The sequence below is a fragment of the Theileria equi genome, chromosome 1 (genome assembly GCF_000342415.1).
Source record: "Theileria equi strain WA chromosome 1, complete sequence".
NCBI classification, from domain to species: domain Eukaryota; phylum Apicomplexa; class Aconoidasida; order Piroplasmida; family Theileriidae; genus Theileria; species Theileria equi.
Genome location: NC_021366.1, coordinates 2518937 through 2546929, shown reverse-complemented (window position 1 = coordinate 2546929; position 27993 = coordinate 2518937). Strand labels below are relative to the sequence as shown.

Genomic DNA, 27993 nt, shown 5'->3' with positions numbered 1-27993 from the left:
AAGGAAGAGAATGATTTATTCTTCTAGACAATCTGGGGATAAATAATGGAAGTGAATAAAGGAACATATGGGTCCAGTATTATTCTGTCTACCATCCATTTATTATATAAAATATCTCCAATTTCATCTTGTGATTGTTTTGGTATGAGGAATCTATCCATTCTAGAAAGGCTGTAGCTCCTCTCTTGGACCAATGAAGAACCTTCCACAATATTTACCGGGATGCCTAATTGAGCTGTTCCATGACCATCTCTACTAGATAATGTACTTTTAATGAGCACAATTCTAATAGTTCAGGAGGAGTGAGTTTGGGTTCATTCCTGGAGTCGGTGGACTCTGTCTGATCCTAACAGTTTCAAAAGGCCAGTCCGTATTCATGTAGAAAGAAGGTATGGATTGAAAAGGAATTAATAAGTAAGTACAAAAATAAATGACAACAGAAATTAATGTGTTTTATCATTCTGTATCTTGTGAATTCCGCTGATTTAGTGAACTACCGGAATAATTTCTACAGTAGTTTTGCTTTGGAGCACTTCCATTATCCGAGTGTGTGGTATTGGCTCCACCTTTATTAAAACTCTCTACAGTTCCTTTTACTGCGGCTATTAAAATATCCATCATAACGCTTTGAAATGTCTAATATGGCAAATTTATATAACACTATAGATAGCCCACTCATTACTCTGTTACCAATCAGTAAACCATTCCTCTTTGGGCAAGTCAGAAGTAACTAAAATAAACAAACGATCATCCTTATGAGCCAACGCAGTCCTCATATTAAAAGTCAATAGTTTAGGAAGACTGGTATACAGACCATGACAACCACATTTACACCAATATCCCCAAGAACTCCAAAAGCCACAACATGAAGTAGGCCAACTGTCTTTATCAGACAACTGACAAACAGCATGAGCATAACTCTTTATCATTGGAGAGGTTGTCAACCAGAATGGTACAGAAGAGAGAGCCATAAAGGGAGCTATTTTATTAAACAGGGAATGGTCATTCTTCAAGTATTCACGATTTCCTCCTAGACGTCTGTTTCCACTTCTCTGGTCCATGATACCACCCCTTCCTACTGCCAGGAAAATGTCATTGATAAAAGTAACAGAGAGCATAATGAGAAATGCCAACCAAGTGTGACTTCTAACGTAACAACAAATACTCCAGTCAGGGTAGTGAATATTAAAGATGATGAGTAGAAACGATAAAAAGTATGGTATATACAAAAGCCAGGTGAGATACCATTTGTCTCCACCTTCCCAAGGCCTGTTGGCAAAAGCCTTGCTCTTACACTCAAAAAATATAAGATTTAGAATCTGAACAATTGCTGCCAAGAACATACTGACGACATTAAATATACGAGCATGCTCAGCAGATACCAAAGTCTTTGGGACCAAATGAGGATAAATTGAACCCATAGCTCCAACTGCTAAACCATGCATAGCGAGTGGCATGAAGGTACCAGATAGACGCCAGCATAGGGGATTCCACGGTGAACCACCATCGTGATTACCTAACACTTTCCAGTAGTCATAATTAGGATGATCAGATTGGAGTCTTGTCTTAAGGTCACCACTAAGATTAGGGAAGTTATCCTTGGTAAGTGCTTTACTGGGATCACCTTTAAGTTTTTCAAGCAAACCGTGTAGTCCAGTATTATTATCACTTCCGGTGGGTAGTATCTCCTTACCATCTCCATTCTTGTATCTGTACCAGCAGTCATCAGAGCCCTTACAGTAGTAATAGTAAGAGCTATCGGATTTCACGCAAAGTAGGAGGGGTTTCGCAGTATTTCCCTTCTCATAGTATGCACTCACTTCATCCACGAGTCCTTGTATACATGGTCTAAAGTCTAGGATTTTTTCGGTATTATTATGACCAAGTTTTATAGAGTCTAAACAAAACTTACTCCCAGAATCCATCCTATGTGTGTACTTGCAGAAACCAGAGGGAGGATCCTTACCGGGAGCATGAACCTCAAGACTAATAAGGGTCTTCATATTGTCTACAGTGCATATATAAGGGTACTTATTTCCGAGGTCTAGAGTAAGACTATGAGAGGAACCGGATGAAGTCGGAGTAGGCTTGCAAGCTTTAATATCAGCACTGTAGTTACCATTAGTATTGAGACTTGTGAGACCCTTTTGACCAGTGAGAGAACCATAAGTTCTAAGAGTCCTTAGAAGAGTTATAAGCAATATTTTCCTAGTATCCTCAAGCTTAGTACCTACTATACGTACTGTTGACAAAGTTATGTTGTTCCTACAGTAGTAGTGTCTACTTCCATCGTCCATGACTATAACTAGAAGATCTGCTCTGTTTCCAGAAATCTTACAGTAGACGTGTACATGGTCAACGTTCTGTCTCTCAAATGTGTTATCGCTCATAGTATCCAACGGGTAAGGCCGACCGTTCTGGTATTTAAGAGTCTTATCTAGCTTGCGCTTTACACTAGGTCTATGAGTGTAACAACTATACTGTCCTCTAAGAACTGAAGGTACTAGGTTCTCATCTTTAGCAACTGTCACAATAATGTCAGTCTTTTTAGATCCTTCAGATTCACAGACATAATTGGTAGTGTTGCTTATATTAAGTACTATCTCATCAGCGTAAGAAGTGGTTTTATTAGATACTCCAGGTTGAGAAGCTTGACTGAGTAATTTAGCTTGAAAGTCTCCACTGTCTTTAATTTGGCTACTACCACAATTATTAGTCTCCTTGAGTATCTTTCCAATATCCTCTACCTTGTGACTACTCGGCAACTTGCCAACACACCACCTTCCACAAGTTCCTTCGGGATTTGCATAGTAGTAGGCTGAACCATCCTCCATCAGAAGCTTAACTAGCAAGCACCTCTTACCACTCTCTTTGGACTGATATACCTCTGCATATGTACAGAATTCATGCTCTGGAAAAGAGACATTCTTTATGGAAGATCCTCCACAATATATCTCCTTAACAATAAATTTCTTATCCTTAAGAGGACCCATGTCTCTATTCAACGTGTGGACATAGCAGGTGTATGTTGCCTGGCATAGAGATGATCCTTGAGTTACATCCATATATATGTCCCTATGTATGGAATCAGGTGTCTTTGGATAGTAACCATCAGTTTTATCCAACTCTATTTTGATTTCCACGACATCTGGAATTGACTGAGAGTTATACAGTCCAGGAAAGTAGGCTATGGTCCACAGTACTGTTGCCATAAATGAGTTGAGAATAGCAAGCCATATCTGATTCTTGACCACAAGATACGCTGGGCAAGCCAGACCATTCTTACGAGCCCACATGTGAATGAGCATCTGGTAGAAGAAGATAAGAACGGGTGACATAGGAATGTTCATAAGGTACCATAGTGCCCTGTCCACATCTATAAATCCAATGCCTGCACCTATGATACAGGTAAAAAAGTGTTGAAATAGTAGAGAATAGTAAAACCATTGAATATGTCCCCTTTCTCCACCTGATGTAAAAGCCTTGAGTATCTGCAAGTATCCAAGGAAAAGAACCCATTGGATAGCAACAGTGAGATATCCTCTAAAGTCCTCCTCCTTCTCCCTGGAAATACCCTTGAAATAATCTGGCCATAATCCAAGGCATACTGCAAAACCACCCATGAGAACAGTTGCTATGATCTCTACGAATATGAGTGAGGTGATTGTCCTAGAGACATACTCACTGGAACAACGCCTCTCAACAAGAAACCTGTCAAGTAGGTAGTCAGAGTTAGTAGCTGCTAGTAACATAGGTTGAAGGTGTCCCAGTCCAGCAAAGAACAAGGCTGTCTTCTTGACTCTCTCCTTCTGCTGAATAGAGACAACCATTCTAGGCCGTGATGTACTGCATTATTATTTGCTACAATGAAAAAAGTTCTCTGCATTGAATTTGTGTGTTCCAATCACTGCCATTTCATCCTTCATAGTCGTTGAGTGTTCCTTGCACCCTTTTAGGGTAATAGACAGAATGTAGAGATTGTGGAACAAGGGAGTCTATCAGTCCTATTTCCAAGGTTTACTTGCACAGTTAAAGTTATAACAATCCCCGTTCACTGGTAGTCATTCCACAACTCTTTAGCTCGCACAACCTTCATGGTACTTCATGGTCTCATAATGTCACCAGTTGTGACTGTACCATCAGCGTCTATATATCTACATCTAAATGAGCACTGTCTTATCATCCGCAGCTGGAGAAGGCGCTGCAAAGGGACCCTGTCTATCTAGAGTACGGAGATGGGGGTGTTGTCAGCCTCGAAAGAAGAGAATCGTTTCTTCAGTGCTAAACTCTATGTTTACTATGCCAATTCTTTGAGATGAAATCCTGCTAAAAATTGAAGGTTTCTCGGTTCCATATGGATGTGTACAGTGTAAAGAATGAAGGTATGCTGAGAGGACCCATTCCTGAAAGTTGCTTAGAGATACAGAATTGAATGTTTTAGCAAGGGAATAGCAATGAATAAATGAGTAGAACAACATTTATGGATTGCCTCCAGGGAACTTGTCGTTAATAACAATGTATGCAAAATGAAGCTACCAAGTTTAGACATCTAGTTGATGCATGTTGGTCTTTATAGTACAAAAATCTAAATTATGCGATTAAATGTTTATTATTCCAAAACCCAGAGTAGGTGGATGAGAAACAAAGGTCTTATAAAGAGACAGTTCTCAGAGTAATCCTTGAAGAAAGAGGTCTATAGGAGAGACTGGGAGACATCTTTGGGAGATTCCTTAGAAGCCTCTATCAGGGAAGCAGTAACTCTTTGGACTACTGGAGAGACAAGTGAGCAGCCTCTCAGCGACACCTCCAAGGGATTATTGCATGTTTGACATTCTTAAGAGCGTATAGCATCCTTCCTATAAGATGTGTATATGTCCTTGTAGTCTTGATTCATTACCAATTCCATGATGAGTAATAGGTACATTTATACAAAGAAGCTGCCTCGGTCCACCAAGTGAATGAGAGTTGTATCTCGAGATTATGTGGCTTAAAGGGTTATTACTGAGTTACTCACAAGCTTATCCCATGACATCTTCCGGTGAGGTACTCCGCTAGCTCGTTTTGAGCACTAGTGACTCCGGTCCTAGTCTCATGCTAAGTATCTTCTCATAGTCCATCCAAATGTACTGACAGCTTCCTAATTATATCTATACTACATTTATGGTCATGATAAAACTGCATTAGTGGCTTTTACTAGCCATCCTGGCTAACGCCTAAAATGTGTAAGGTCTTCCCTGTCTAATTCTTCATTTCACACATCCTATCAACATCCTCATCAATTAATGAAACTGAATGGAGATTACGAATGAAAAGTGGCGAGTATGGAGAGAAAATTCTTCTGGTTGAGAAAATAATGGACATTAGTGGTGATAATTATCCCGACTTACGACGTCGTTATCTAAAGATAACATTTCTTCCACACATTTAGTCTACTGGACATCGCAGACCATAATTTTCACCGATAAATTGCTTATAAGGACGATTTAAGACGACAAGTGTTTGGTCTCAGGCCATAAAATGTCCAAAACCAGAGGAATGGAGAATGACATGGATCCTAAGGAGATATGCCAACTGTAATTACTATGTAAAAGTATGGGCTGTCATAATAACGTATAAGTGAATGGTTTATCAAAATATAAGAGTTTATAAATCTGCATTTAATAAAGACCTTGTTGTCTAATCTACACTGGGTGAATGCCCTTTTACAAATGCGATTTGCGATTACTTACGTTCAATCTGTAAGTCAAAACAGTAGTTTACATGGCTGTTTCCGGTGATTGTTCTGTGAATATCCTCTAGGTATCATCTTGTGAACGCGATTTTAAGTCGTCTATGATTCTCCTAAAGTCATCCCTTTGTACCGATTCCCACTTGTTTCCATTGAGTTGGTAGTAGTAGCTCTTGAATTCATCATTGACACCTCTGGCCAGAATGCGCAGTACAGTCGGATTCTCAGCTGAGTGAAGACTTACATCGAATGCCCTCTGACAGTTCTCACCCTTCCATACAGACTTTCCTCCGTGGGTAACCTCAGTGGCATGAAACACAGACCTTGGAAAGTAGAATCTGGTAGGTACAGTGTAAAATGGAGCCTCAAAGGCTGTGCACTGGTCTGTGTCTTGTCTAGTAGAAATATCAAGAGTAAAGTTTGTGGTTGATTCTGGAGTTATTTTGAGCTTCTTTAGTTCCATGCTGTAACTATTTGTAGGCTTCCATGTACTACCATCCTTTAAAAATATCGAATATGGCTTCCCAGATGAGCCTTCTGTTTCAAGATAGACAAGAACTGGCTTCTCATCCCTCATGTGGAGTGTACAATAAGTACACTTTTCGTCTTCACTGCTACTCCATAGTTCCTCTTGGCTGTCAACAAGCTTAGTTACTGGAATATCTCCAATAACCATCATTTTGGTTGGGACGCCGTCATAGTCATAAGATTGAAACTGTCCTTTGTCTAGTGCTGAGATATCAAGAGTAGTAGTGTGTCTAGATGATTGAGTAACTGGATATTTATCCACTGCTACATCTGCTACCTTTCCAGCATTACGTCTACGAACTGATGGCTGTGTATACTCTACTTCATGGACAGTTCCGTTGGACAAATCCCACATCTGTCTTTGGCCACTCGATCTATTCTTCCTTGTCTCCTCTACAAATTCACTGGTCACTATTCCATCCTCTACATAGTCGTCTAGAACCTCGATAAAGAGTCCGTCAGTGGGAACTCTGGAACCTGTGCAATGGTGTAGTCCTACTAGACAGGTTGCTACAAGAATGGAAAAGACATTCATCTTCCCTCTAACAACCATCCACTAGGATACACCATGAGATACTTGATCAGGATGTAATTCCCTCCCATGGAAACAAGAGAGAAGATGAGCGGAAGAATGAGGAGGAAGAAGAATGGACGAGCAAAGAGACCCCATTGCGACTAAAAAGAAGAGATTCTCTGGAAAAGGAAGATTAGCAAAAGTACCAGGTATGATTTTTTGCGTCAATAAATAGCGATAACATGATAATTTGTACCTGTTATATGAGCACCCTTGCAGTGGGAGGCTGCTCAATCACTCTCAGTAGCAGTTGCAGAGATCAATAGCGGTGGCCATTCCCTGAGTTTATCCAATGGAGGACGCAGTATAAAACTTCTATTAACCTTTAAACTTCTTTGGTGTCATACGGAACTATATTAGTCATTATTATGGCAAGTCTGGTAGGCTATCCAGGCCAATTATTCCCTTTGATTCTCATCCTACAGACTCATTCTGGGTTTAAAAATCTGTATCATCTTCTTAAAATTCATGGCTATAATTGCTGAAAAGCCAAAATCTTTACGCAAGACTTCATGGTAGACAATAGTTGAGTGCCTCTGTCGCCGGATTTCTCTAGTTATCCCAGCCTAATTCTACATTCAAGCCCACTCTTTACATTCATATATACGGCTAAAAATGTATATTGTGGGAATATCATCTGCTGTATATAAAACTGGCGTAAACTGGAGTGAAATGTCTCATGGAGACTACTCTCCTACTATGCATTAAAAAGGATTACTTGAGACCTGTCACATTTTTACCTAATTCTCTTATTTATATAGAGGCGTATCACGCCCCTTTATCTCCAATGTACCCTGCCACAACCGCTGCATGCAAGCTTAAACTCCAAAAGCCACAACTCTCTTCAGCGTCATTATAAATCATATCCTGCACAGTATGCACAAACTTCCAACAGAACCACCATTAATACCATATAACAAAGATGATTAAAACAGTGGAGTTGTATACTTAAGGCACAGTTAGCCATTAAAACGAGGGTCTAGTGTGACACTCATTTAGCATATGTTTTGGGCCATCTATGGGTACATGGATCCTGCACCACCGTATTGCAACCTTGACAAGAACTATAGATTGTACAAAACATTTACAGAACAAGTCGAGCTTTGGTTACGCCAAAAACGTTGAGGGAGTGTGAACAAGAGACCTCCATTATGTCCACTCCTGACCATCATGTTGGACCCAAAATTGGCAAAAGAGGAGATGGTAGAATTAAACTATAGAGGTGAAAAAATGGAAATTTAAAAGTGACGGAAACTGCACATTTGAGGACGGAAGAGTCCACACAACATCGCCGCCCACTTTATGGTCCCAAATCTCATTCTATCCGTAATTCAGGCTAAACTCCCTGTGTTTCATGATTTAAAATATTTTTGCACCAAGGATTTGGGCAAATAGTTGCAGTTTTAACGACTTACTAACCCTTTAAATACATCAAAATATCGCAAGCTGTTCTTTAAATTGCCAAAAAACGGAAAACTGGGGAGCTCAAGTATCACGAGAAGAAGTTCCTGAAAAAGACAAAATTTGTTCGATTGGAAGAGTAAAGATACGCGCAGAGAAACCGAGATACTGAGACGGTAGATGGTCCAGTAGCCAGAGGACTACCACAAGTAGGTCAAGGAGCTCCTGCCTCTCTACATCTCCATTTTCCACTGAGGCATTTACCCTTTAGGTACAATAAACTGGTCTGAACTATTACAAAGCTGACAGAATAACTCAGAAAGCTGCCGGAAGACGACCCGTTTAGGATAAACATAACGGATTCCATGTTGGAAGTTTTGTAAATGGCACGAGTAAAGTATGTGCTCCATACTATGTAAGATATGGAGTAAGATGAGGGTCCTAGCAGTACTATGGAAGGAGGATAGTATATGGGTATCAAACATTCTGTCATTGCAGATATTTCTCAGAATGTTAGTAATGGCGAGGAAACCACATACTATGGGAATGGTATAAGCCTCACCAGGACAGATGAGCCAAAGATAAAAATCAGATATGGAGAAGATGGAACAGAACCACTCACGAATTACAAACGATATCACCATATACTCTCGGAGAGTAGTGGATTGTCAGCCGGTTACGAACTATCTGCTATATACCATGGAAAAAATAAACAGGAGGGATTGGAGGAAAAGGGTGATCTTAAATATTATAGGGTAGCGGAGGTAATATATTGGTTAAATGATGAACACAATTTGTTTCCACTGATCATTGGTCTTGGTACACCAAAACCAACCTATTTTAAACGTGAAGGAAATCTTCTTGGTAACAGATGGAAATGGGCTGAAAAGATTATACCTCCAGCTACAATATCAGACTATAATAAAGTCCTACCTGATCTTAACAAAATTTTTAAGGACGTAGTCGTCATACGACTTCAAGCTGATAAAAACTATTGTGGTCATCCCTCCGTCAAACAAGAGGGACTGGTCCCAAAAGATTGTGGTTCGGAGTCGGTAAAATTTCCTACTGTTAAAGTAGAATGTAGCAGTTATAATCACAAAGGATTTAATAAGTATACTCATAAGTTTAATGACAGTGGTTTAATGAGAATTCTTTCCGCTGTATATACCAACAAAGTATATTCATTTGACATAAATGACCTCTGGAAACAATATAATGAGGTTAATGTCTATTACTCTTCAACTGATAGCGACAAGAAGAATCCACTAATTATTGAACTGGTATTTTATAATGAGACAAAAGAGTATTACACATTTGAAGGGAAGTTTAAAAGATTTGGTTCTATCCGTAATAACAATCTTTTAGACCCTCTAGATGAACAAAACTGTGGGAAAAATAACATTTCTCTGGCTAATGTATCTAAGAAGTATAACTATTCCTGTAAATGCAAGTACGGAAAACGTAGGGAGATTCATGTTAGCCAGAACCGTAACAATGTACCAGTTGGATCTGAATCATATGAACATACTCTTAAAAGTATAGGGGGTAAAGAAACTCCAGAACCCTCTTTTAATAAGTATAGATTCATGGATGAAGATAAAGATGTTATATTGCCCGAAAGTCCAGTGACAGATACAAACAAGGTATACGTCTACTTTTGTGGCAGTAACACAAATATGCCGCTATTGGTATATATGGACGATGGAGAAGGACCCGGAAAATGGTTTAAAAAGGCTTATGAAGGAAATACATGGAAAGAAGCTAATTTTGATTCTTTGTCTGGAACGAGGCCTACCGATAGCGATTCCAAGGATAAGATTGGGAAAGGACTTGAAGAAATTTGCAGGGAGCTTAATCATAGTGGATGTAAACATACAGTTATTACTCCTGCTCTAACCGCCCCTGTTGCTACTCCACCACATCCTCCTGTAGGCTCTCTAGGTAGTACAAGCTCTAGTAGTAGCTCTGGAAGTAGTGGTAGTGGAGGTGATGGTACTAACGCTGCTAGTGGAACTGGACAAGAACCATCTTCAAGTAGTAGTTCCGGAGGAAGTAGTAGTGCTCCTGCTGGAGCTCTGGAACCCACTGGTAGTAGGGGAGGAGCTGGTAAAGGTATTCAAGAACATCCTAAAACTGATAGTTCTGATTCTAGTAATAGTGGAAGCACTACTAATGATCTGGATGGAGCTCGATCTGACGACGGTGCTGGACGACGAGATAGTAAAAGACCAGACTCTGAGAGTGACCAAACAGATAAAGAAGAATCGAAAACAGATACAGGTGGTAAAACTAGAGCTGATGAAACTGATCTAAAGAAGATTGTTCGGGAGGCAGTCACCTTCATTACAACTCACTCTACTGAAATTAGCGGAGGTGTTGGTGGAGTATTAGGAACTGGTATTCTAGGTCTTGCTGTATGGAAGGCCCCTGCTATATTTAGCAAGATAGTTGCAATCTACATTACTTCTGTATAACAGGGGACTATTCCTGTTTCATTCACGTTTGCGGAAATTTTCCCTTCCGACACTCGTCGACAAACATTAAAAACATTAATAATACGGAGGAACCGTAATGTACGGAGTGCGATTAACTTATCCTTTTTATTTTTCTTATCCTCTATACAAGGGTCCCTGTACTGCAAAATACCCATTGTCGTCATCATATTTATCGCTTACTCTTTCAGCATCGCGACGACGTGGTTGTTTATCGGTACTGCCATATCCTTCAATACGGCCGTATCCATCTACTAGTACATGGCCATATTTGGCTACATTTAGTTTGTCCATACTGCTATACTTGTCAATAGTAACCCATCCATCCACATTAAAAATACTGTGCATCCTCCCAAACTTTTCGTCGAGAACATCAGCGCCACTTAGGGTGGACAAGTACGTTTATTTACCATGTATAGACATGAATTATAGACTCTCTTGTGGTTCTAAAAGTGAAGTGGTATGAAAAAGGAAGTCTCATGAAGTCCTTCGCTTCCTCGCAGTTTTAGACGTTTTTTCCGATCCCACTGACTTTTGCATTGGATGGAATGTAACAAGGTCCTGAAAAGAGTCGTTTTGTGGTCCATTTTGTCGAAGGAATCACTTGCTTTACCAAAGAATGCTCTCCCTGGATTGTCCATATGAGCCTCGTAAATGCCTTCTAGTCGTATATTTTGATATCTTGTGCTGGTGTATCTATGGAGAAGTCCATGGTACAAACCTTGGGCTCTAAACTGTCTTTAGACGAGGCGAAGCATCCGGTCTATTTCCTGGCATGCACTGTAAATGATTCGGAAATGACCAGCGGGGCTCCATATCCTCGCTGTCCTTTTTGCTAGACATAAACGCATACATCTCTCTGAGTCAAAAGAGTCAAGAGTAATGTGGATATGAGTTTAGCGAATAGAGGAACCCATTCACCAGTTGATGTGTCTATGGGACCAGCTGAGCTGCCTATACCGCCAGGACGTATTTAGATAGGGATAAACATGAAACGCAGAACACAAATCCACTCACAAATGCTAATTTATAGTTACACTAGCTCAAGTAGAGTTGGCTGGATAAGCCCATTCGCTCGGACTACTCACGATTATAGCATGTAGAACCAGTTTTCAATATTTAAAAATCAAGTGATGCTTAGTATGCAGACGTTTATCCGTAAATAAGGGGAATCCATTAGATTGTTATGCACGACTTCACCTCTTCAAGAAACTGTTTCTGTGGTTCTGGAACAACCTTTCAGTGGATTAAAGGGTTAAAGAGTTTTAAAAATTATATTTTCAGAAATCTGCGAGGTTAACAGCTGTCTTGGGTTTGTTGCAGTTAATGAGGAATGTTAGAATCTCTTCCTTCTTCACCCCCATGTGTGGTCTCTATTCTTCCTCTTCCTTTTCATCATTTTTAGGCCTTCAGGGTGAGGATGAGATTATCCTCACTGCTTTATACAATCTTCATTATCAAGCTAGTGAGGTCTGAAAAGAAGGTTACCTTTAATGTGTCACAGCCTGACCTAAATAATACGACACTTGAGACTCGTCAAGACTCCGGAATAGAGGTCAAGACGTATTCTCCAAGGGATGGCTTTCGTATAGAATCGGTTAAATATGGAGATAAAGAGCTATGGAGTTCTTCCAGCTCCGGTCAAGAAGCCTGTAAAAGCATACAGTTTCACTCCAAAGGAGAGACAAAACTCATTGCTTTGTGGATTGTCAATGATAATAACACACTAGACATTAAGCGCTTTAACAAGGTTGGTACAGAATGGAAGCCTTTAGAGCTTGAAGATTTTAATGACAAGATTCGGGAAGCAAAAGGTCAAGAGGCAGGATCAAATGAAGGTACTAGGCCCACTCCTGTGGCTGATTACAAATCCAAGATTGATTCTGCTATTTTTAATGTGAGAGTATCCAGTCATAACGGTGTTCCACTCTTGACCTGTACACCAAAGGATAAGAAGAAGCCTACACAACTTGTTTATGGAGGTGAGACTATATGGGATGGAGGGGAAGAGGCACTTTTCCTATCAGCTCTAATCTACTTTAAAGGAGATAAACCATGTGTTGTAACATTGAGCAAGAAAGAAAATGGCAAGGATCACACTCTCTTCCTCCATAAGGATGAAACAGGAAAATGGGTTAATGACAAGAATAAACATGCAGAAAAGCTTAAGGAACTTCAAGATGCCGCTAGACCAAAAGAACCTCCAGAAACAGCCAAAGGTCATGTAGAATAGAAGGTACGGTCTGTTGATAAATCTGTAGAGGCACCTGGTGAATCCTCACCTAAACCAACTATTCCGCCTAAGACTCATACCACTCATAAACTCAGTGAATCGCAACACAGTGTTTTAATTGTACAATGTAATGATAATTTAAAGATCACTCGTTCATCTTGTGGATGGATAGACTAATCACTAGTACAGTACATTCTACCAGTAGGCAGTACTGGGGAGCCTATAATTTTTGGTATAAAACATTACTTGTTTTGTTATTAAGATACATGTCCCTAGTCTATCCCTATGTCTATGATCATTGGAAGTATGGCAAGCAGAATGTTTACCCAAATTAATCGTTAAACAAACTGGTACAACCTACCGTGCATCATTCCAAACTGACGACAAAGAGTTCAACAATGACATACTTGGCACTAGAAGACTTTATTATAATCTAGCTGACGTAAGGTTAGCGTTAACCCTGGACGAATTGCAATGTGGACCTGAATTTAATCGAAAAAACTTCTTCTTATATAAACAGGTGGCGACTTGTAAAACTACCCAGTGTAGACGGGGGATAAACAAAGGGTCTTCTAAAAGGCACTGGTAAAAAGTATGGGATGATGGTAAAGAGTAGCCCTCGGAGTAATCGTTGAAGAAAGAGGTCTATAGGAGAGACTGGAAGACATCTTTGGGAGATTTGCTGGAATCCTCACTAAGAGGATAAACTCAAATGGTCAAGAAATCAAGGTCAGGTCGAAATACAATCGAAAAATCTTATTTATAAAGGCCTGTTCTGATTATTCCCCAAACCTACAGGAAACTGTAGTGTCTACAAGGGTGTAGGAACTAATCACGCACATATAACACAACCCCTACACCTAGGACAGATTAATTAGTATATTGGAAACAACATAAATTATGAATCTACAATAACTAGTGTCTTGTTAGCATAAAGGCCTTTATTCTTGGTGCAAACATGCGTGATCCAAGAGCTGCAAGGCCTATACAGACTACACATCCAAGAATTCCCCCAATTATGGCACCAGCAGAATGTCCATATGAAGAGTAGTCTGTACAGTCCTCTTGGTCCGTATGATGGTCTTCGTCTTTATAGCCCTCATTTTCATCATAAACTTTTGGTGGTGTTGGCGTTGCTGGAGGTGAAGGTCGTCGAGGTATAGATGGAGTAGACGGAATTTGTGGTATGGATTAAGAAGGAGGTGGTGACCCCGGTATTGGAATTGATTCACCTCTCAAGTTCATTAATTCAGTCTTTATTTGCTCCGCAATCATTTTGATGGAATCATCTCGTCTAACGCGTTTTTTCCACGCACTTGCACTTTTGTCAACCCTTTGATAGTACCAATATTTCTTTGGGTTATACGTGACAAGTTCAATCATGAATGGTTCCTCAAAAACCGGGGATTCTCCATCATAGAAAGCACCTACAGAAGAGAGAATTTCCTGAGACTCTATACCGTAAAGTGTTGCATTGTAACAGATATGACTAATCTTTAATGGGTATAATTCCGACTGACTCTCACCTCTATGTTGTGTGCACTTGTAAAAGTCATAACCACTATAAGAAGTTCTGGAAACATGCAATTTTGTATTACTTCCAGCGGGAGTGTACAAACCAACATTCTTTGAAAGATTTATTGCTACAGTTGGAATTCTCAAGCTTGACAAGATGTTTATAATACTAGGCGAATCATGGCAACTGGATGGAATACTTTTCTCTAATTCTTCCCAATAGTCACACCCATCATGTCTACATATCCACTTCACTTTCCCATTAAGATACATCATGTATATCAATAGTGGATTATTGGTACTATTTTCGTTATAATAAGCCTTAAATCTGGAAAGTCTAGTTTTGAAAGGAATGAGGGAATCCCCAACTGGCACACCTTTAACTTTTACGTCTTGTACAGTAAAACTGTTAAATGTATGAGCATATGAAACTACTAAATACTGACCAGTATTTGTCTGTTTGTATGGAATCTTCATGTTACCAACAGAAATATAAATACCTTCATTCAGGTTTAATTGATGTGTTAGGTCGAGTGAAAGATCCTTTGTAATATCTTTGAGTTTCTCTTGGATTTCTTTAGAAAGTTTATTGACATTCAATCTATGATTAACATCATCTGAAATTACTTTGAATATCTCTGCAATCTCAGTACTGCTTATAGAAGTTGCGCCAATCCTGCGAATCGACCAAACATTAGCATAGTATTTGGCAATGATATATCTCCCAGGGACACATCCAGGATTTGTCTGCACATTCAATATTACCATCATAGGATTTATTTTGTCGTTTCCAAATTTATTTTTATAGACAGTAAGACTATCCAAGGGTTCACTGGGAAGGTCATTGTCAAAACACATAGGTTTATCTTCGACGTAATAAATAGATCCAATGTAAAATGATGAGATATTTGGTTTGTGTTGGAGAGATTGATAATCACCTATTTCACCTCCTTTTGTTATTTTAATGCTAATGTTTGTACATTTACAGGAATAACCTTCATCCCAGTGATTCCGATAGACATTAAAGAAGACATCATTTTTCCTATATAATTTTTCTCTTAGTGCTCTTGGTAATCCCTGAAAGTCTAGATCACCATTTACAGATACATTATCCACAAAGATCTTAATTTCTTCTCCAGTGAGTTCAGCGCTTGTTTTAAACCCTCTAAATTCATACCTTCCAGTTATTTTAGCATCTACAGTTGTGTAATAATAATTAATTCCACGTGTTTCTAGATGAACAGTTATAAGGGTCTCATCATCCGTGAAGTATGTACAAAGTCTCAATATCTCATGCGTAGGAGTTCTTATCTGGTTTAATGTTATTCCATCGTATGACACTGTAACTAACATAAATGATGTTTGAGCAATGCTCTTATATTCGTACTTTGTATATGGCTTAGGTGAGTCCACATGCTTAGTCCCAGATATCCCATAACGAAGTTGTTCGTTTAATCTCTTGGGAGATATATCCAGATAGCCCTCCATTTTTGACCTTTTATAAATACTATTATACACAAACACTATCTAATTATGCAAAATGTACTTTGTTAATCCTATATAAAATTATTTTACATTTGCATGCAGATTTGTCCGTCCGAGTAACTCCCCACCGTCTGTCACCAATTCTCTTATCTGCCTTACATAGCACCCTCATATTTCCCATTTTTGGCCATTTTCCTACACTATAGTTTGGAAATTAACTTTGGATGATTAAATGCGCAACGTACATGAGGAGTTAACAGGGACCCATAGTCTATTGACGCACTGTCCACGACTCCACTTTTAGAACAGAGAATAGCCATCCATACGATGCAAAGCGTCCTGAAGTAATACTAGGTACAATACGATGAATAAGGGATGCCGGATCCACTGCATACATACTCTCACCCATTAGATTATGGCAAACGCATAGAATTACCCTCTAATGATTAAACACGGAAACATAAAATATAAGATAACCGAAAGAAAACTTTAGACAGAGCTATATAACCCATCTGGACCCTTCTAATTACACTAGTTCCAGCTCAGACCAAAGCCTCATCCGCACAAGTTTGAGAGTCTTCGTTTGATGCTTTCCACTATAAACCCATCAGATTTACCGGGTAGTAACCGATACTCCGCCTCTACTTCTGTCCCGTCTGTATACTTTGATAAGATGGTGATGAATGGGTTCATGAATCCTCCTCTCCAGGTAACCCTTCTGTTCATCAAATTCAGTCCGCTGATCTCGCTTCCCACGGTATACCCGTTATACTTTACCTCTCCAATGACAAATTCGTCGATTTTGTCCAGTTTAATGCTAAAAATGACGGGGACTAGTGTGATATCTGGAGCGTGAGAATCCTCAGGACCCATGTTGTTCGGTCCAAGTGAGGGGACCAACTCAGCGTTTATGTTGTCATTGAGTTCCTTGGTTGTAACTTCCAGGTCCATTGGTATTCTGGCTACTCTTCTGTAGTACGGGTCCCAGACCTTCTTGGTGAATTCCTTAACTTGAGTTGTGCAGACGCCACGATATCTGTGCCTAGTCGTAATCTTGATGTACTTGGTCTCATCCTTTCTGACAAATACGAGGACGTATCTGCTCACGGCACTTGGGTCTGCATGCAAGATCAAGAAGCCTAAATGTAACTTGTGGAGTGTAGATGTGATGAAGCCATTCTCTACCAGAGAAGGAAAAGGTAGAGATCATAGAAACAAACCAGAGTCAAAGACGTCTCCGATAATGTACCTGTGTCTAGAGTTGTCGACAATTCTGTAATTGAGGCCACCTGGAAACTCCTCAGAGGGACAGAGTAGGATCCTTCTCGTCTGTGTTCCAGACACGTTTACGCTCAATGGGATTTTCCTGGGATATGCCACAAGAAAACGATTTGTGGACAAGAGTGCGATGATTAATAGAGATAAAGGAGGCATGAAGTCTTTCTTTTCACTAAAAAGTTTAACTTTTACTCTCTCAACTGCCTGGGCTACTTTAGAGAGCAGAAACACAATGCAAATGTACGCGGAATCTGATCGACATATCACAGGCATGCAATTATTTTTGGCAAATTTATAGACATTAATGTGACGGGAGAGCATCTAAATGGGATGACTTGCCCGTGTAGTGTCTACTGTCTATAGGGGTGGTTTATGTCCCCTGGTGGTTCCTAGAACAGACGTAAAACTGCCTAAGAATGTAACATTTACATTTTAAATTTATGAGTATTCTGATGGTTATTCTCCTAAATTTGTGCCTCTGGAATTCACAGATATTCCTCCCTGGCGAGATTCTTTAGAGAATGCTTTGCATCTCATCTGATCAAACTTTTCCTCTGGACAAAGCTCCTCTTGATGGAGACCTTGTCTGTCAAAAAGCGTCCACAATTCATACATTTACATCCACAAGTATAGTCCTTACAAAAATGTGCGATAGCTTTAATGTTCGGAAATTTGAGTGTCCCCAGCTCTCAGCATTCATTCCTGAAATCACTGTGTTATCGACCTTTTCTCATCGGTTACTTATACAGAGTCACCTCATTTCTACTATACATTGACTATAGACCTTAAATCGTCATAATCACTATAGGAGCCACCAGCAGAGTGCTTACCAGGACCAGTTGAGGGATCCCTTCACCGGCGCTCTCTTCCCTTTTCAAGTTGGTCTTTTCCTTCTCCGCCACATCTTCTTGATTCTTGGGTTCACTCTCTTCTCCACTACCTCGTTCCTCTGCCTTGCTTTCTTCACTCAACCTATTGCCCCTGTTGTAGAGGCCCTGGGTTCGACCGTGAAATCCGGCATTACATATTCCGCAAATGATGGCGAAATAAACGAGGCCAAACACCCTCATCTTGCTCTACTCTGAATATTGTCTATGAGGAAGGGAATGGCATTCATGGGGTGAATAAAAGTCTGCGAGACATTCGTTAAGCCTCTCAGTATCCACATACTTTCTCTAGCAAGACCTTGAATGGGAGTCTGTACGTTTATCCCATTCAGGTACCGCTGGTCCGTCCCTAGCCTACCTCCGACCAAGGTCTGAGAACTACCCCGGCTGGGTCATTCCCTCCGCTAGTGGTAACAAGAATGACGAGGATGGACTTCTCTAGTGTCTTTTAGAGCTGTCAGCCTTGCAGTATAGTAGGGGAGGTTTCTCATCTTCCTTAGAGATGCAGGCTTTAACCTTGCTCACATCTAGAATGGGTAAAGGTGATATTCCTTTGAGAGGAATTCCAGACTTCATAAGCGTTACTCTCCGTATAGATCCCTTTTGAAGAACAGACCATCTGTAATACTAGCATCCTTACCATGAGGATGCCTCTAGCAGGCTACTAAGAATGGTCAAATGTCCGCATCCCTATCTAGACTATTCTCTTCATTCATCTCCCTAATGGATAGGAGCTAAGCAGAGTAGCCAGTGCATCACTAGACGTGGTTATTCATACCAGAAATCTACATCAAGGGTGGGTATAGTCTGGAACTGATGATAGTTGATATACTTCCACTTTCTTATCTAACTTCCCATTCCTTTTCATCCAATTCCCTCTGACTAGGAGCTACAAATCTCCTCTATACACATTCGCTAGCACAGCCTTGATGGGGTGTGCATGTAGCGATTTTGGAGCTATAACAACTCGCCATTCACAAACCGTTATTTTCCTCACCAAGGTTCGGCAGATTTAATGCACCAAGAGTACCCATTCTCTGATCAGACTTCCCCTTTGACATAAGGGAAGAGAGAATTTAGAAAATAGACAGTAATTCAGTATACAGGACATAGAGACCTTGAAAGAGACAAAGAAATGACAAGAACAGACATTCTATTAAGGGACAAAAACCACAAGACTAATACGGGGCATGATGCTAAAATTGACATTTCCGTGACGGAGGAGCAATTCGGTGAATGCTACGTCAAATATACCCATAAATGGGTAAATGGGTCTGCTATTTTAGGTCGCATGTTGTGCAGAAATACTCTACATTTCTTAAAGGGATACGATCCAAAAGATGTGGAGAGTGTATCCGTTTACTTTTGGAAGGACGATGTAGATTTGAGAAATCCCCTGATGCTTGAAGTTTGTCCAGATGGCGTTTTATTCACAAGACCGAACTCTTCAAACACTTGGTGCATGTCTACCGGTAACAAACTGGATACACTTGACGGTCAACATAAAATTTTTAATGGAGTGGACAATATTCCGGCTAGAAAATACCAAAGAACAGCCCGGGCCAATACAATTCCCTCTTGACAGGGATAGAGTGATAAATGGTACACTATAAGCTCAGAATTATTCCCAAGCTAAATTTCAAGACTAATGAAAGGTCAGTGTGTATACAAAAAACATCATTCTTGAATATTTTCATACTGTGGCCAGATAAAGGCCTGCAATTCATTTGCATATTTATAATAAATGGTGTGTGATGTGTTGTAGAGCCTGCAGTTGTCAAACATTCTCTTGAGTTCTTCTCCAAACTGTTCCTTTGTTTTGTATTCTCCAAGTTTGGCCTTTCTCTTCATTGTTGAAATGTCAGTGGGTTGTGTAATAATCTCATAGTAATCTGGAGCTTCCGATTGTTTAACGGGTTTCCTGAATGGCCAAACGCTTTGTTGTTTGTTTAGATTATTCAAGAGTTCTAGAATTGACGCCTTGAGTGATTTTTTCTGTGGCTCAGTGTCAGCTGGTGCATTTGGATCAGATTGTTTACTTTGTTGGCTTTCTTGAGCTTCTGTCCATCCGGCTTCTATTAATCCTGGAATTTCTGATGGAACGAGTGTACATCTGGGTTTCTTTTGGCTGTCCTTTGAGGATTCAGCGAACACAGTGAGACCATCGTATACCTTTAGTGGTTTTATCGCTTCAATGCACTGCATAACAACAGCCTTTTGCCTGCTTAACATTTCGCTGAGTCTCAGATAATTAATATTTGGCGAGATATAGCATTCCATGAGCGTGCCTCCATCGTAATCTTTAATATACCCAAACCATCGTTCTCTGGGCATTGTAATCTTTTGTGAGAAGCCTTGTTTGCGGAAATATCCGATGGCGAAATTGTCAGCATAGGTTAGAAAATATTCAATTCCTGATTTTTTTACGTGTTCTTTCAAATGGTTCATAATACGGGTTCCGTATCCTTTAATTTGTTCTGTTGATTTTACGGCCAAGAATGCAATCTCTGCAAATCGTTGTTCAAAGTAAGGCCTGAAGCAAATGCCCCCAATCACTTGTCCTTTTTTGAGCAAACAAAATGTGTAGTGATTCCTGTCAAACACAAGTCTCACAATGTACTCTCTGGGCATTTTTGGGAGTTGTCTTGAAAAAATGTTCTTTACAGTTACCAACTTGATAAGGTGTCCTGGTTCTCGGTCATTTGTAATACACTCGAATGAAATGATGCCAAGATCTTCCTCCTTTGCTCCACCAGCGTCTCTGTGTAGGAAACCGAGACCTGTTTCCGAGGGCAGCAACGACTGGATCTGGTAGCCTCGGGCACTGCTCATTGTTCCAATCGTATTGGCCTGTTCATCTGTGAATCCACACTCCTTGCAGAGCAAAATGAGTATCATATCGGGGTGGAACTTGAATGCGGTCTTCTCCAGCTCTTGTCTAATCCTGTCAGCGTTGATGAGTAGCACAGACTTGAGCAAGTCAGTCGAAAAGTAGTCACATACCGATATTCCCATGGGCATTTGCTTCTTGAGATACTTCTTCCACTTCCCATAGACAACTTCGTAGTCCTTGTCCACAAAAGCCTCGGCATCTTGCGATTTGATCCACTGCTGCATATGCTCCTTGTTAAATTCTCGGCGAGCGGCCGGTGTGAGGAGCTGCTGGTAGCTTATGATGGCACAGACGCTCTTGACGAGGATGTTCACGCCTTCCTCGTCGGAGTCCGCCAGGACTTTGCGGAGTTCCACCAGGTCCTTTCTCTTTACCTTTGGAACTCGCTCCAGGGACGAGTTCACGAGCTGCGTAACGTCAGACCCATTCAAAAACAGACTTTCAGTCTCCATGGAACCCTTTGGAGAGCCTCGCGGCTCCAACTGCGGCTGAAAAGGGTCAGGACGGTTCTTGCAGTCCATCAGGTAGAGATTTACGATTGTCCTGACGATTGAAGCGATAGATTCACCCACTGCAACGTTTGAAATTACTGACTCGTCGAGATTTAACTCAGAAAACTTTCCGCTGCCATCAGGAATGAGATTTAGAGGCATGGCCTCGTCATCGTAGTCCGGAAGCCCAGAATCGACGTCTCTAGTCTCGTCCAACGATTTGGCACGCATCTGGAATTGTGAGTGAAGCACCAGAGCGTAGGGAACCCAGCAGAAACGCCTAACCTCCCAGTAGGGGCGAGGGTCAGACCTGCGACCAGCCGTGGCACTACCAGGGCCAACACTATCCATCATTCTGCAGACTCACCAGGAAATTTTCACATATATCATTATGATTAGATGGGAAACGAGAGTTTTAGGGGAGAAAAGCTCGACAAACGGATGAGATATGTATAGAGGGGAAAGGTACCTAGAAGAATGATGGGCAGGAGAGAAATTTCAGTGACCACAATGAACCTTTTCACTCGACCAACAAACTCTTAATCTCTCTGTATATTACTGGGATAAAGATACTAAATGTACAAAGCCTCTTATGATTGAAGTAGCAGTTTTGGGTACCACTGTTTATTACGGAAATGATAGGAATATAAATAATGATGATAATAGTAGGTGGACAATGATAATGCCCGAAGATGGCGAGTTGCAACTTGAAGATGATGAACTTAAGGAAAAGCTTCAAGAGCTCAAGTGCCAGCTTTTCAAACCAGTGACAATAGATGCTTCTAAGGATAGTTATCATAACCAATACTGTAAAAATAAAGGGTGCAAGAATGGCTTGGAACGCCATTGCCAAGATGAAAAGGAAGAGAAGGAAGGACCTGAGTCTAAACAAGGGGTATGACATTCTGAAACAGGTCCTGGAGGACTAGACCAAACTGGAGCTGAGGAAGAACTGGAAAAACAAGGCAAGGTGATAGATGAAGCTCAACAAGTCCAACAACAATCTCCTGTTGCTCAAATAGTTGAAGATGCTATAGCTACTCAAGACAAACATGAAACTTCTGACAAATTAAATGACCTATTCTACCATTTTGTGGTAGGCTTTAAGTGTGTTGATACTAGGATTTAAACTGCATTAGTAGGGCATCCACAGCTTTAATGGACAAATCTCCTTTGCTGTTGTTGAGAATGTAGGCTCTAGAACCTTTGTACTTTAATATGAGCCCTTCTGTGGTATCTGAAAAGACTGAAATGAACAATACAGCTACATTGATTGTCAGAGTTGCAACGTCTGAGACTCCGGGGCCGTTAGCAACCTTCTCTTCTACCACAGGCTCTCCATTTTCATCCAACTGCTTAGTGTAATAGTCCAGCACTGACTTACAGCCGTTAATAGATCTGGTTGACAAGTAACCATATGATATTCCCATTGCTAGGATAAAGCAGAGGATGAATATGGGTGACTTTGAAAAGTGATACCTGCCAGTCAAAGAGGACCATAAGACAAATGACGAAGATCCAATGGAGGCAAGCATCGCAAAGTGTAGATAGGCATCCCTCATTAAAAGAAACACATCATGAGACTGAGAAGGATCCTTCTCCGATGGATTTATAGCCTCGTTGACACCCACAGTGTTTAGCTTTGATATAAATTCTGAGATGGTGAGCGATAGAGAACCTATGAGCTTGATGTGATGCGGAATATCCAGTACAAATGGGATGAGACAAGGGAAGAAGAAATACCTTAGTAAATATGCACAAACGACCAAAATGAGCCTCGAGTAGTAGTACCTTGCATATTTAAAACTTTCAATAGTCTGTAAAATTTTTTGGCCAACACTGAGCTTCTTGTTTTCACTCTCGGACTTCTTTTCATCTTCAGTCTTGTTCTCTTCACCCTCATCCTTTTTGTCATCTTCCTTAACAAAATGCCCATATTTGATGTACAACAAGGTCACCCAGAGATATGCGATTGTTGATAATACAACGTGGGATCCGTGGCATAATACCAGGTTCTTTCTCATTTGGGAGATTGTACTGGTTCCAACTACACGGTTCAGTATAGTCTGGGTGGTTCCCAAAAAGATGGAACCAGCAGGGAACCCTGTGTATATCAAAGAGTAGGTTGAATTGAGAAATAGTTTAGAGATGACAGTAGCGGCTGAAAAACAGATGAACGCCTCCAACGCTCCGTTTATTCCGTAGCCCAGGATGAAGAGATTACGAGCCATCATGCCATTGCCAAACATGCCCACGAGTACATGCATCGAGTGGGACGTCACCAACATCCATTCACTCATTACCATGGTCGAAAAGTCCAACTCGCAGAGAAATAGAGCCACGAATGATGCCACTGATATGAAGAACATGTAGGCCACCAGACACTTGTTGGCAAAGTTCTGACACCTAAAGACCTTTTCCGTTAGCAAACTAGTGTTCAAGTTCGTGGCCATAGAGATGCCCATGAGGAGAAAGAGGTATCCGTGTGTACCACTCATTTGCTTCCTGGAGAATGGCACCTCGCTCTTTTCCTCCTTTGGAACCGGACGGGAGAGTCTTATGGCCATCCGGAGCCCAAATGTACTTATCGCCATCTTATCCATGCTAAAAAGCCCTTGTTAAATGACCAGAATACTCTGTGGTTTATTCCATCCCCAACAGAATGCTAGAGGAGGAAGAACCCAGTATGGCCGCTTTGGTCAACAGCCAGCTGATTGCATTACCACTAGTACAGTAGCCTCATTTTGTTTCTGGAAAAACGGTCGTTACCTCCTGAGCAAAGCCTATTATGGAATGAAGAACGGAGGAGGAAGAAGATGCCCCCATTCCAGGAAGAAGAATATCAGGGCACCTTGTAGTTTCTATCGGAGCACTTCTAGACCCATCTCCATGGAACATACTGGAAACTCGTGGGGATGCTTAAATATACTTGATGTCTTTCTATGGGTCCCCTGGAATTTGTAAATCTGGCAAGAGAGACTCTTCAGGTCACCCAGAGATTATTGTCTGTTAGCCACCTCTCAAATGAATCTCCAATTATAGTCTGGAAAATGCAAAGATAACGCCTACTTCCATCGTTAATCTCCAAAGAATAATGATGTGAGAATTCCTCTTGCACCCATGAAGATGTCTACACATTCTGTGGGATTCCTTATCACTCCAACTACAGGAACGAGAAGGATACAGCAAAATGACGCAACCGGATGACCAGTGAGCATAGAATTGCTATAAATGAGTAGTGTATCATGCTAGTAGATGCTGGGGATAAAAGTGTATGGATGTAAACAATACGCAATAGGCGTGACAAAGACTATAGGTCTAAACAAACAAGGGCACAGATGTGATTTCTATTCTGACTACTCCATGAATGTGTAGAAAACACGAGTTACTTTTGGCTCAGAGAGTATAAGACTATCTCAAGGTATGTTCCGAACTCGTGAAACTCCCGTCCTTTTTATAGACATCAACTCTGACCCGCTTTAGACCATTTACAAAATCTACGGTGACCTCCTTTGAGAGAATATCATTGCCAACTGCATCGTCCAAAACGTCTTCACCATATATAACCGTGCCAATATACATTGTATACATCATGTTCTTTCTTATCCTGTATCTTGTCTCTCCTCTCGACGGATCTGTAATGCGTTCAATCTCGTCAGGCATGTCCCTGGAGAGCAGATGAAGGTCCACTGGACATCTCATCAGTGGTCCATAATAAGCGTCTCCCTGCACCTTTACAAGTTCGATAGTCTCTGTTCTGAATCTTCCATCCCTTTGAAGGTAAAAATCAGTGACCCTGAGGATTCTATCCTTTCCGTCGTCTCTGAGGTAGACTCTTCTTTCTGCGATGTTGGTATTCCCCTCGACAATGACCGCTCTATTCTCTAGTATGTCTCCAATTTTGTAGTATTCGTCATACTGTGGCTTAATCATGAAGTGGCTCTCGGAGGAGGTAGCTAGGCGTTCGACTCTCGTAATTCCAGCTGGTGCCTCTCTGGCCAAATTGAGGGTAATGGGAATCTTTGGGTAAATTGCCTCAACGTCATAGTGTTGTGTTGTATGTATAATATCTTGTGCATCATCATCTGAACGAAATGCACGAGCCGCCAGAACGGTCCTGGTGGACAGGAAGATGGTGAGAAGGGGTACTACTAAAAGTGCATGCATTATCGTTTGTGGTGTAATGTATAGCGACGAATGATTTGTGGAAATGTCTAGACTGGATCATGGATCTACAATTTGAGCCGTGGGAGTTGTCAGGGGAGATCTGAGCAAGCTGCATGCAGCTGCCCCTAGTCCCTACAGCTGCTAGATCTGGTGGCTAGTTCCGCAATTATTAATCATTGAACAATCCACATTTTATAGTCATTAATTTGCTTGCAAAGGTTTACATTTGGAGCAAACATTTGAACATTGGAGCTACAGTAGATTAACAATTCAGAGTACCGCAAAACTAATCATCATCAACTGAACCGCAATGGCAGTATTGAAGCGAGTGATCCTGTTTGCCGCCATCCTTATAGTCTTGACGGCGGTCATTACACCAATTGTATTGCTATCTAGGCGCAAGCCAAAGGGGTCTAGGACTCCAGTAGCTCTCGATGTCTCAGGCAAGATCTCAGAGAGGATAAAGGTCGAAAAGTACGGCACGACCCCCGAAACCATTCAGTATCTCATTGAGAGGTCCATGGCAAACGAGTACAAAATCGGCGATGTGTTTGATGGACACGAGTTGATCATGAAGGATTACGAGAAGAATTTGGAAAAGGCTGTCGTTGTCATGAAATTTCCAGATGGAACCATGTACGTTATTATCTCCAAGGTCGATTTGGTCGGTGGTACAGAAAAAAAGGGAAGTGATGCCGTGGAGGTTACAGTCTTTGAATTTGCCAAGAAACAAGGTGAAGCAGCATACTCTAGAGTAGAGAGAAGACCCATTGAAGTCGACTTGATGAACCCACCCCAAAAGATTACAAAAGTTTTGATTGAACCCAAAAAGGCCATGTACAATGTCGTCCCTGACGAGTTGTTTTCCCTGCGACTTGGCACTCTAAAGCATGGAGAGCAGGTTGTGGAGGAGGATGAGGAGGACGATATCCAAAAGATTGTAATTTTAGACACTAATGGCCCGAACCCCAAAGTTGTGACTGTAACCTCCAAAAGAAATGGGCAAAATATTGAGAGGGTTTACGAACTTGTAGACTCTAACTTTAATCTGATTAGTAAAAAGGCCAAGACAACTTTTATGTTCTGAATGCGAAGTACGGACTAGTGAGCTTGAGCGACTGAAAGGAGCTCTTCCGTCTAGTAGATTCTTCACTGTGAAGGTCTATAGACCGAAACAGGTGACCTACCGACGTCGTTAGACTAGGGAGTTTAGCGACCAGCGGGAGCTTAAAGAAGAGTAATGAAGACTCTATGAGTGATGTGAATAGAGGTGAAATGGCGAGTATACTTTAGTATAGGAGCCTGAATGGTCACCTGTTCTCACTCTAGTAGACTCTTTAGAGATTCTCATTCTACCAGCGGAGCTGAGAACGACCAAAGGGAGTCTCTAGAAGAATAGATGAATGAGTTATCATTATGGTATGCTAAGCATCGAGTTCTATAATGCAAAAACAGTATGGGAGACTGTCCATAGTGAAGTGAAGGACTGACGAGTATACTTTAGTATAGGAGCCTGAATGGTCACCTGTTCTCACTCTAGTAGACTCTTTAGAGATTCTCATTCTACCAGCGGAGCTGAGAACGACCAAAGGGAGTCTCTAGAAGAATAGATGAATGAGTTATCATTATGGTATGCTAAGCATCGAGTTCTATAATGCAAAAACAGTATGGGAGACTGTCCATAGTGAAGTGAAGGACTGACGAGTATACTTTAGTATAGGAGCCTGAATGGTCACCTGTTCTCACTCTAGTAGACTCTTTAGAGATTCTCATTCTACCAGCGGAGCTGAGAACGACCAAAGGGAGTCTCTAGAAGAATAGATGAATGAGTTATCATTATGGTATGCTAAGCATCGAGTTCTATAATGCAAAAACAGTATGGGAGACTGTCCATAGTGAAGTGAAGGACTGACGAGTATACTTTAGTATAGGAGCCTGAATGGTCACCTGTTCTCACTCTAGTAGACTCTTTAGAGATTCTCATTCTACCAGCGGAGCTGAGAACGACCAAAGGGAGTCTCTAGAAGAATAGATGAATGAGTTATCATTATGGTATGCTAAGCATCGAGTTCTATAATGCAAAAACAGTATGGGAGACTGTCCATAGTGAAGTGAAGGACTGACGAGTATACTTTAGTATAGGAGTTTCTATATTCACAGTATTAAGCATGGGAGACCACATCTCAAGACATGCAAGGATGATGATGGCCATTTAAACTAATGGGGCTGTGCCTGCATGCAGTCTTTGACAAGAGAGTGCGAGGTAAATCACCACTGCTTACCGGGAGAATAGACACGCACTGCATCAAATGACCCAC

The 27993-nt window shown here is 41.0% G+C and overlaps 12 protein-coding genes across 12 annotated transcripts; 4 read left to right on the top strand and 8 right to left on the bottom strand.

Annotated features, from left to right (window-relative positions):
• Positions 1–686: 686 nt before the first annotated feature.
• BEWA_029440 (hypothetical protein) lies at positions 687–3830 on the bottom strand (the record flags this gene model as incomplete). The annotated part of the gene is made up of 1 exon (XM_004829703.1): positions 687–3830. One exon carries the CDS (start codon positions 3828–3830, stop codon positions 687–689), a length of 3144 nt encoding a protein of 1047 aa, XP_004829760.1.
• Positions 3831–5795: 1965 nt separating this feature from the next.
• On the bottom strand, positions 5796–6791 carry BEWA_029430 (signal peptide-containing protein; the record flags this gene model as incomplete). Its single annotated transcript, XM_004829702.1, has 1 exon — positions 5796–6791. One exon carries the CDS (start codon positions 6789–6791, stop codon positions 5796–5798), a length of 996 nt encoding a protein of 331 aa, XP_004829759.1.
• Positions 6792–8701: 1910 nt separating this feature from the next.
• Positions 8702–10708, top strand: BEWA_029420 (hypothetical protein; the record flags this gene model as incomplete). Its single annotated transcript, XM_004829701.1, has 1 exon — positions 8702–10708. The coding sequence occupies one exon, from the start codon at positions 8702–8704 to the stop codon at positions 10706–10708; it is 2007 nt and encodes a 668-aa protein (XP_004829758.1).
• A 1438-nt stretch (positions 10709–12146) lies between these two features.
• On the top strand, positions 12147–12959 carry BEWA_029410 (hypothetical protein; the record flags this gene model as incomplete). Its single annotated transcript, XM_004829700.1, has 1 exon — positions 12147–12959. One exon carries the CDS (start codon positions 12147–12149, stop codon positions 12957–12959), a length of 813 nt encoding a protein of 270 aa, XP_004829757.1.
• A 1191-nt stretch (positions 12960–14150) lies between these two features.
• Positions 14151–15962, bottom strand: BEWA_029400 (hypothetical protein; the record flags this gene model as incomplete). Its single annotated transcript, XM_004829699.1, has 1 exon — positions 14151–15962. The coding sequence occupies one exon, from the start codon at positions 15960–15962 to the stop codon at positions 14151–14153; it is 1812 nt and encodes a 603-aa protein (XP_004829756.1).
• Positions 15963–16514: 552 nt separating this feature from the next.
• BEWA_029390 (hypothetical protein) lies at positions 16515–17558 on the bottom strand (the record flags this gene model as incomplete). The annotated part of the gene is made up of 2 exons (XM_004829698.1): positions 16515–17098; positions 17180–17558. 2 exons carry the CDS (start codon positions 17556–17558, stop codon positions 16515–16517), a joined length of 963 nt encoding a protein of 320 aa, XP_004829755.1.
• A 416-nt stretch (positions 17559–17974) lies between these two features.
• Positions 17975–18307, bottom strand: BEWA_029380 (signal peptide-containing protein; the record flags this gene model as incomplete). Its single annotated transcript, XM_004829697.1, has 2 exons — positions 17975–18013; positions 18068–18307. The coding sequence occupies 2 exons, from the start codon at positions 18305–18307 to the stop codon at positions 17975–17977; spliced, it is 279 nt and encodes a 92-aa protein (XP_004829754.1).
• A 952-nt stretch (positions 18308–19259) lies between these two features.
• On the top strand, positions 19260–19706 carry BEWA_029370 (hypothetical protein; the record flags this gene model as incomplete). The annotated part of the gene is made up of 1 exon (XM_004829696.1): positions 19260–19706. One exon carries the CDS (start codon positions 19260–19262, stop codon positions 19704–19706), a length of 447 nt encoding a protein of 148 aa, XP_004829753.1.
• A 95-nt stretch (positions 19707–19801) lies between these two features.
• Positions 19802–21859, bottom strand: BEWA_029360 (hypothetical protein; the record flags this gene model as incomplete). The annotated part of the gene is made up of 1 exon (XM_004829695.1): positions 19802–21859. The coding sequence occupies one exon, from the start codon at positions 21857–21859 to the stop codon at positions 19802–19804; it is 2058 nt and encodes a 685-aa protein (XP_004829752.1).
• A 767-nt stretch (positions 21860–22626) lies between these two features.
• BEWA_029350 (hypothetical protein) lies at positions 22627–24102 on the bottom strand (the record flags this gene model as incomplete). The annotated part of the gene is made up of 1 exon (XM_004829694.1): positions 22627–24102. One exon carries the CDS (start codon positions 24100–24102, stop codon positions 22627–22629), a length of 1476 nt encoding a protein of 491 aa, XP_004829751.1.
• An 817-nt stretch (positions 24103–24919) lies between these two features.
• On the bottom strand, positions 24920–25675 carry BEWA_029340 (signal peptide-containing protein; the record flags this gene model as incomplete). The annotated part of the gene is made up of 1 exon (XM_004829693.1): positions 24920–25675. One exon carries the CDS (start codon positions 25673–25675, stop codon positions 24920–24922), a length of 756 nt encoding a protein of 251 aa, XP_004829750.1.
• Positions 25676–25985: 310 nt separating this feature from the next.
• Positions 25986–26762, top strand: BEWA_029330 (signal peptide-containing protein; the record flags this gene model as incomplete). Its single annotated transcript, XM_004829692.1, has 1 exon — positions 25986–26762. The coding sequence occupies one exon, from the start codon at positions 25986–25988 to the stop codon at positions 26760–26762; it is 777 nt and encodes a 258-aa protein (XP_004829749.1).
• Positions 26763–27993: the final 1231 nt, after the last annotated feature.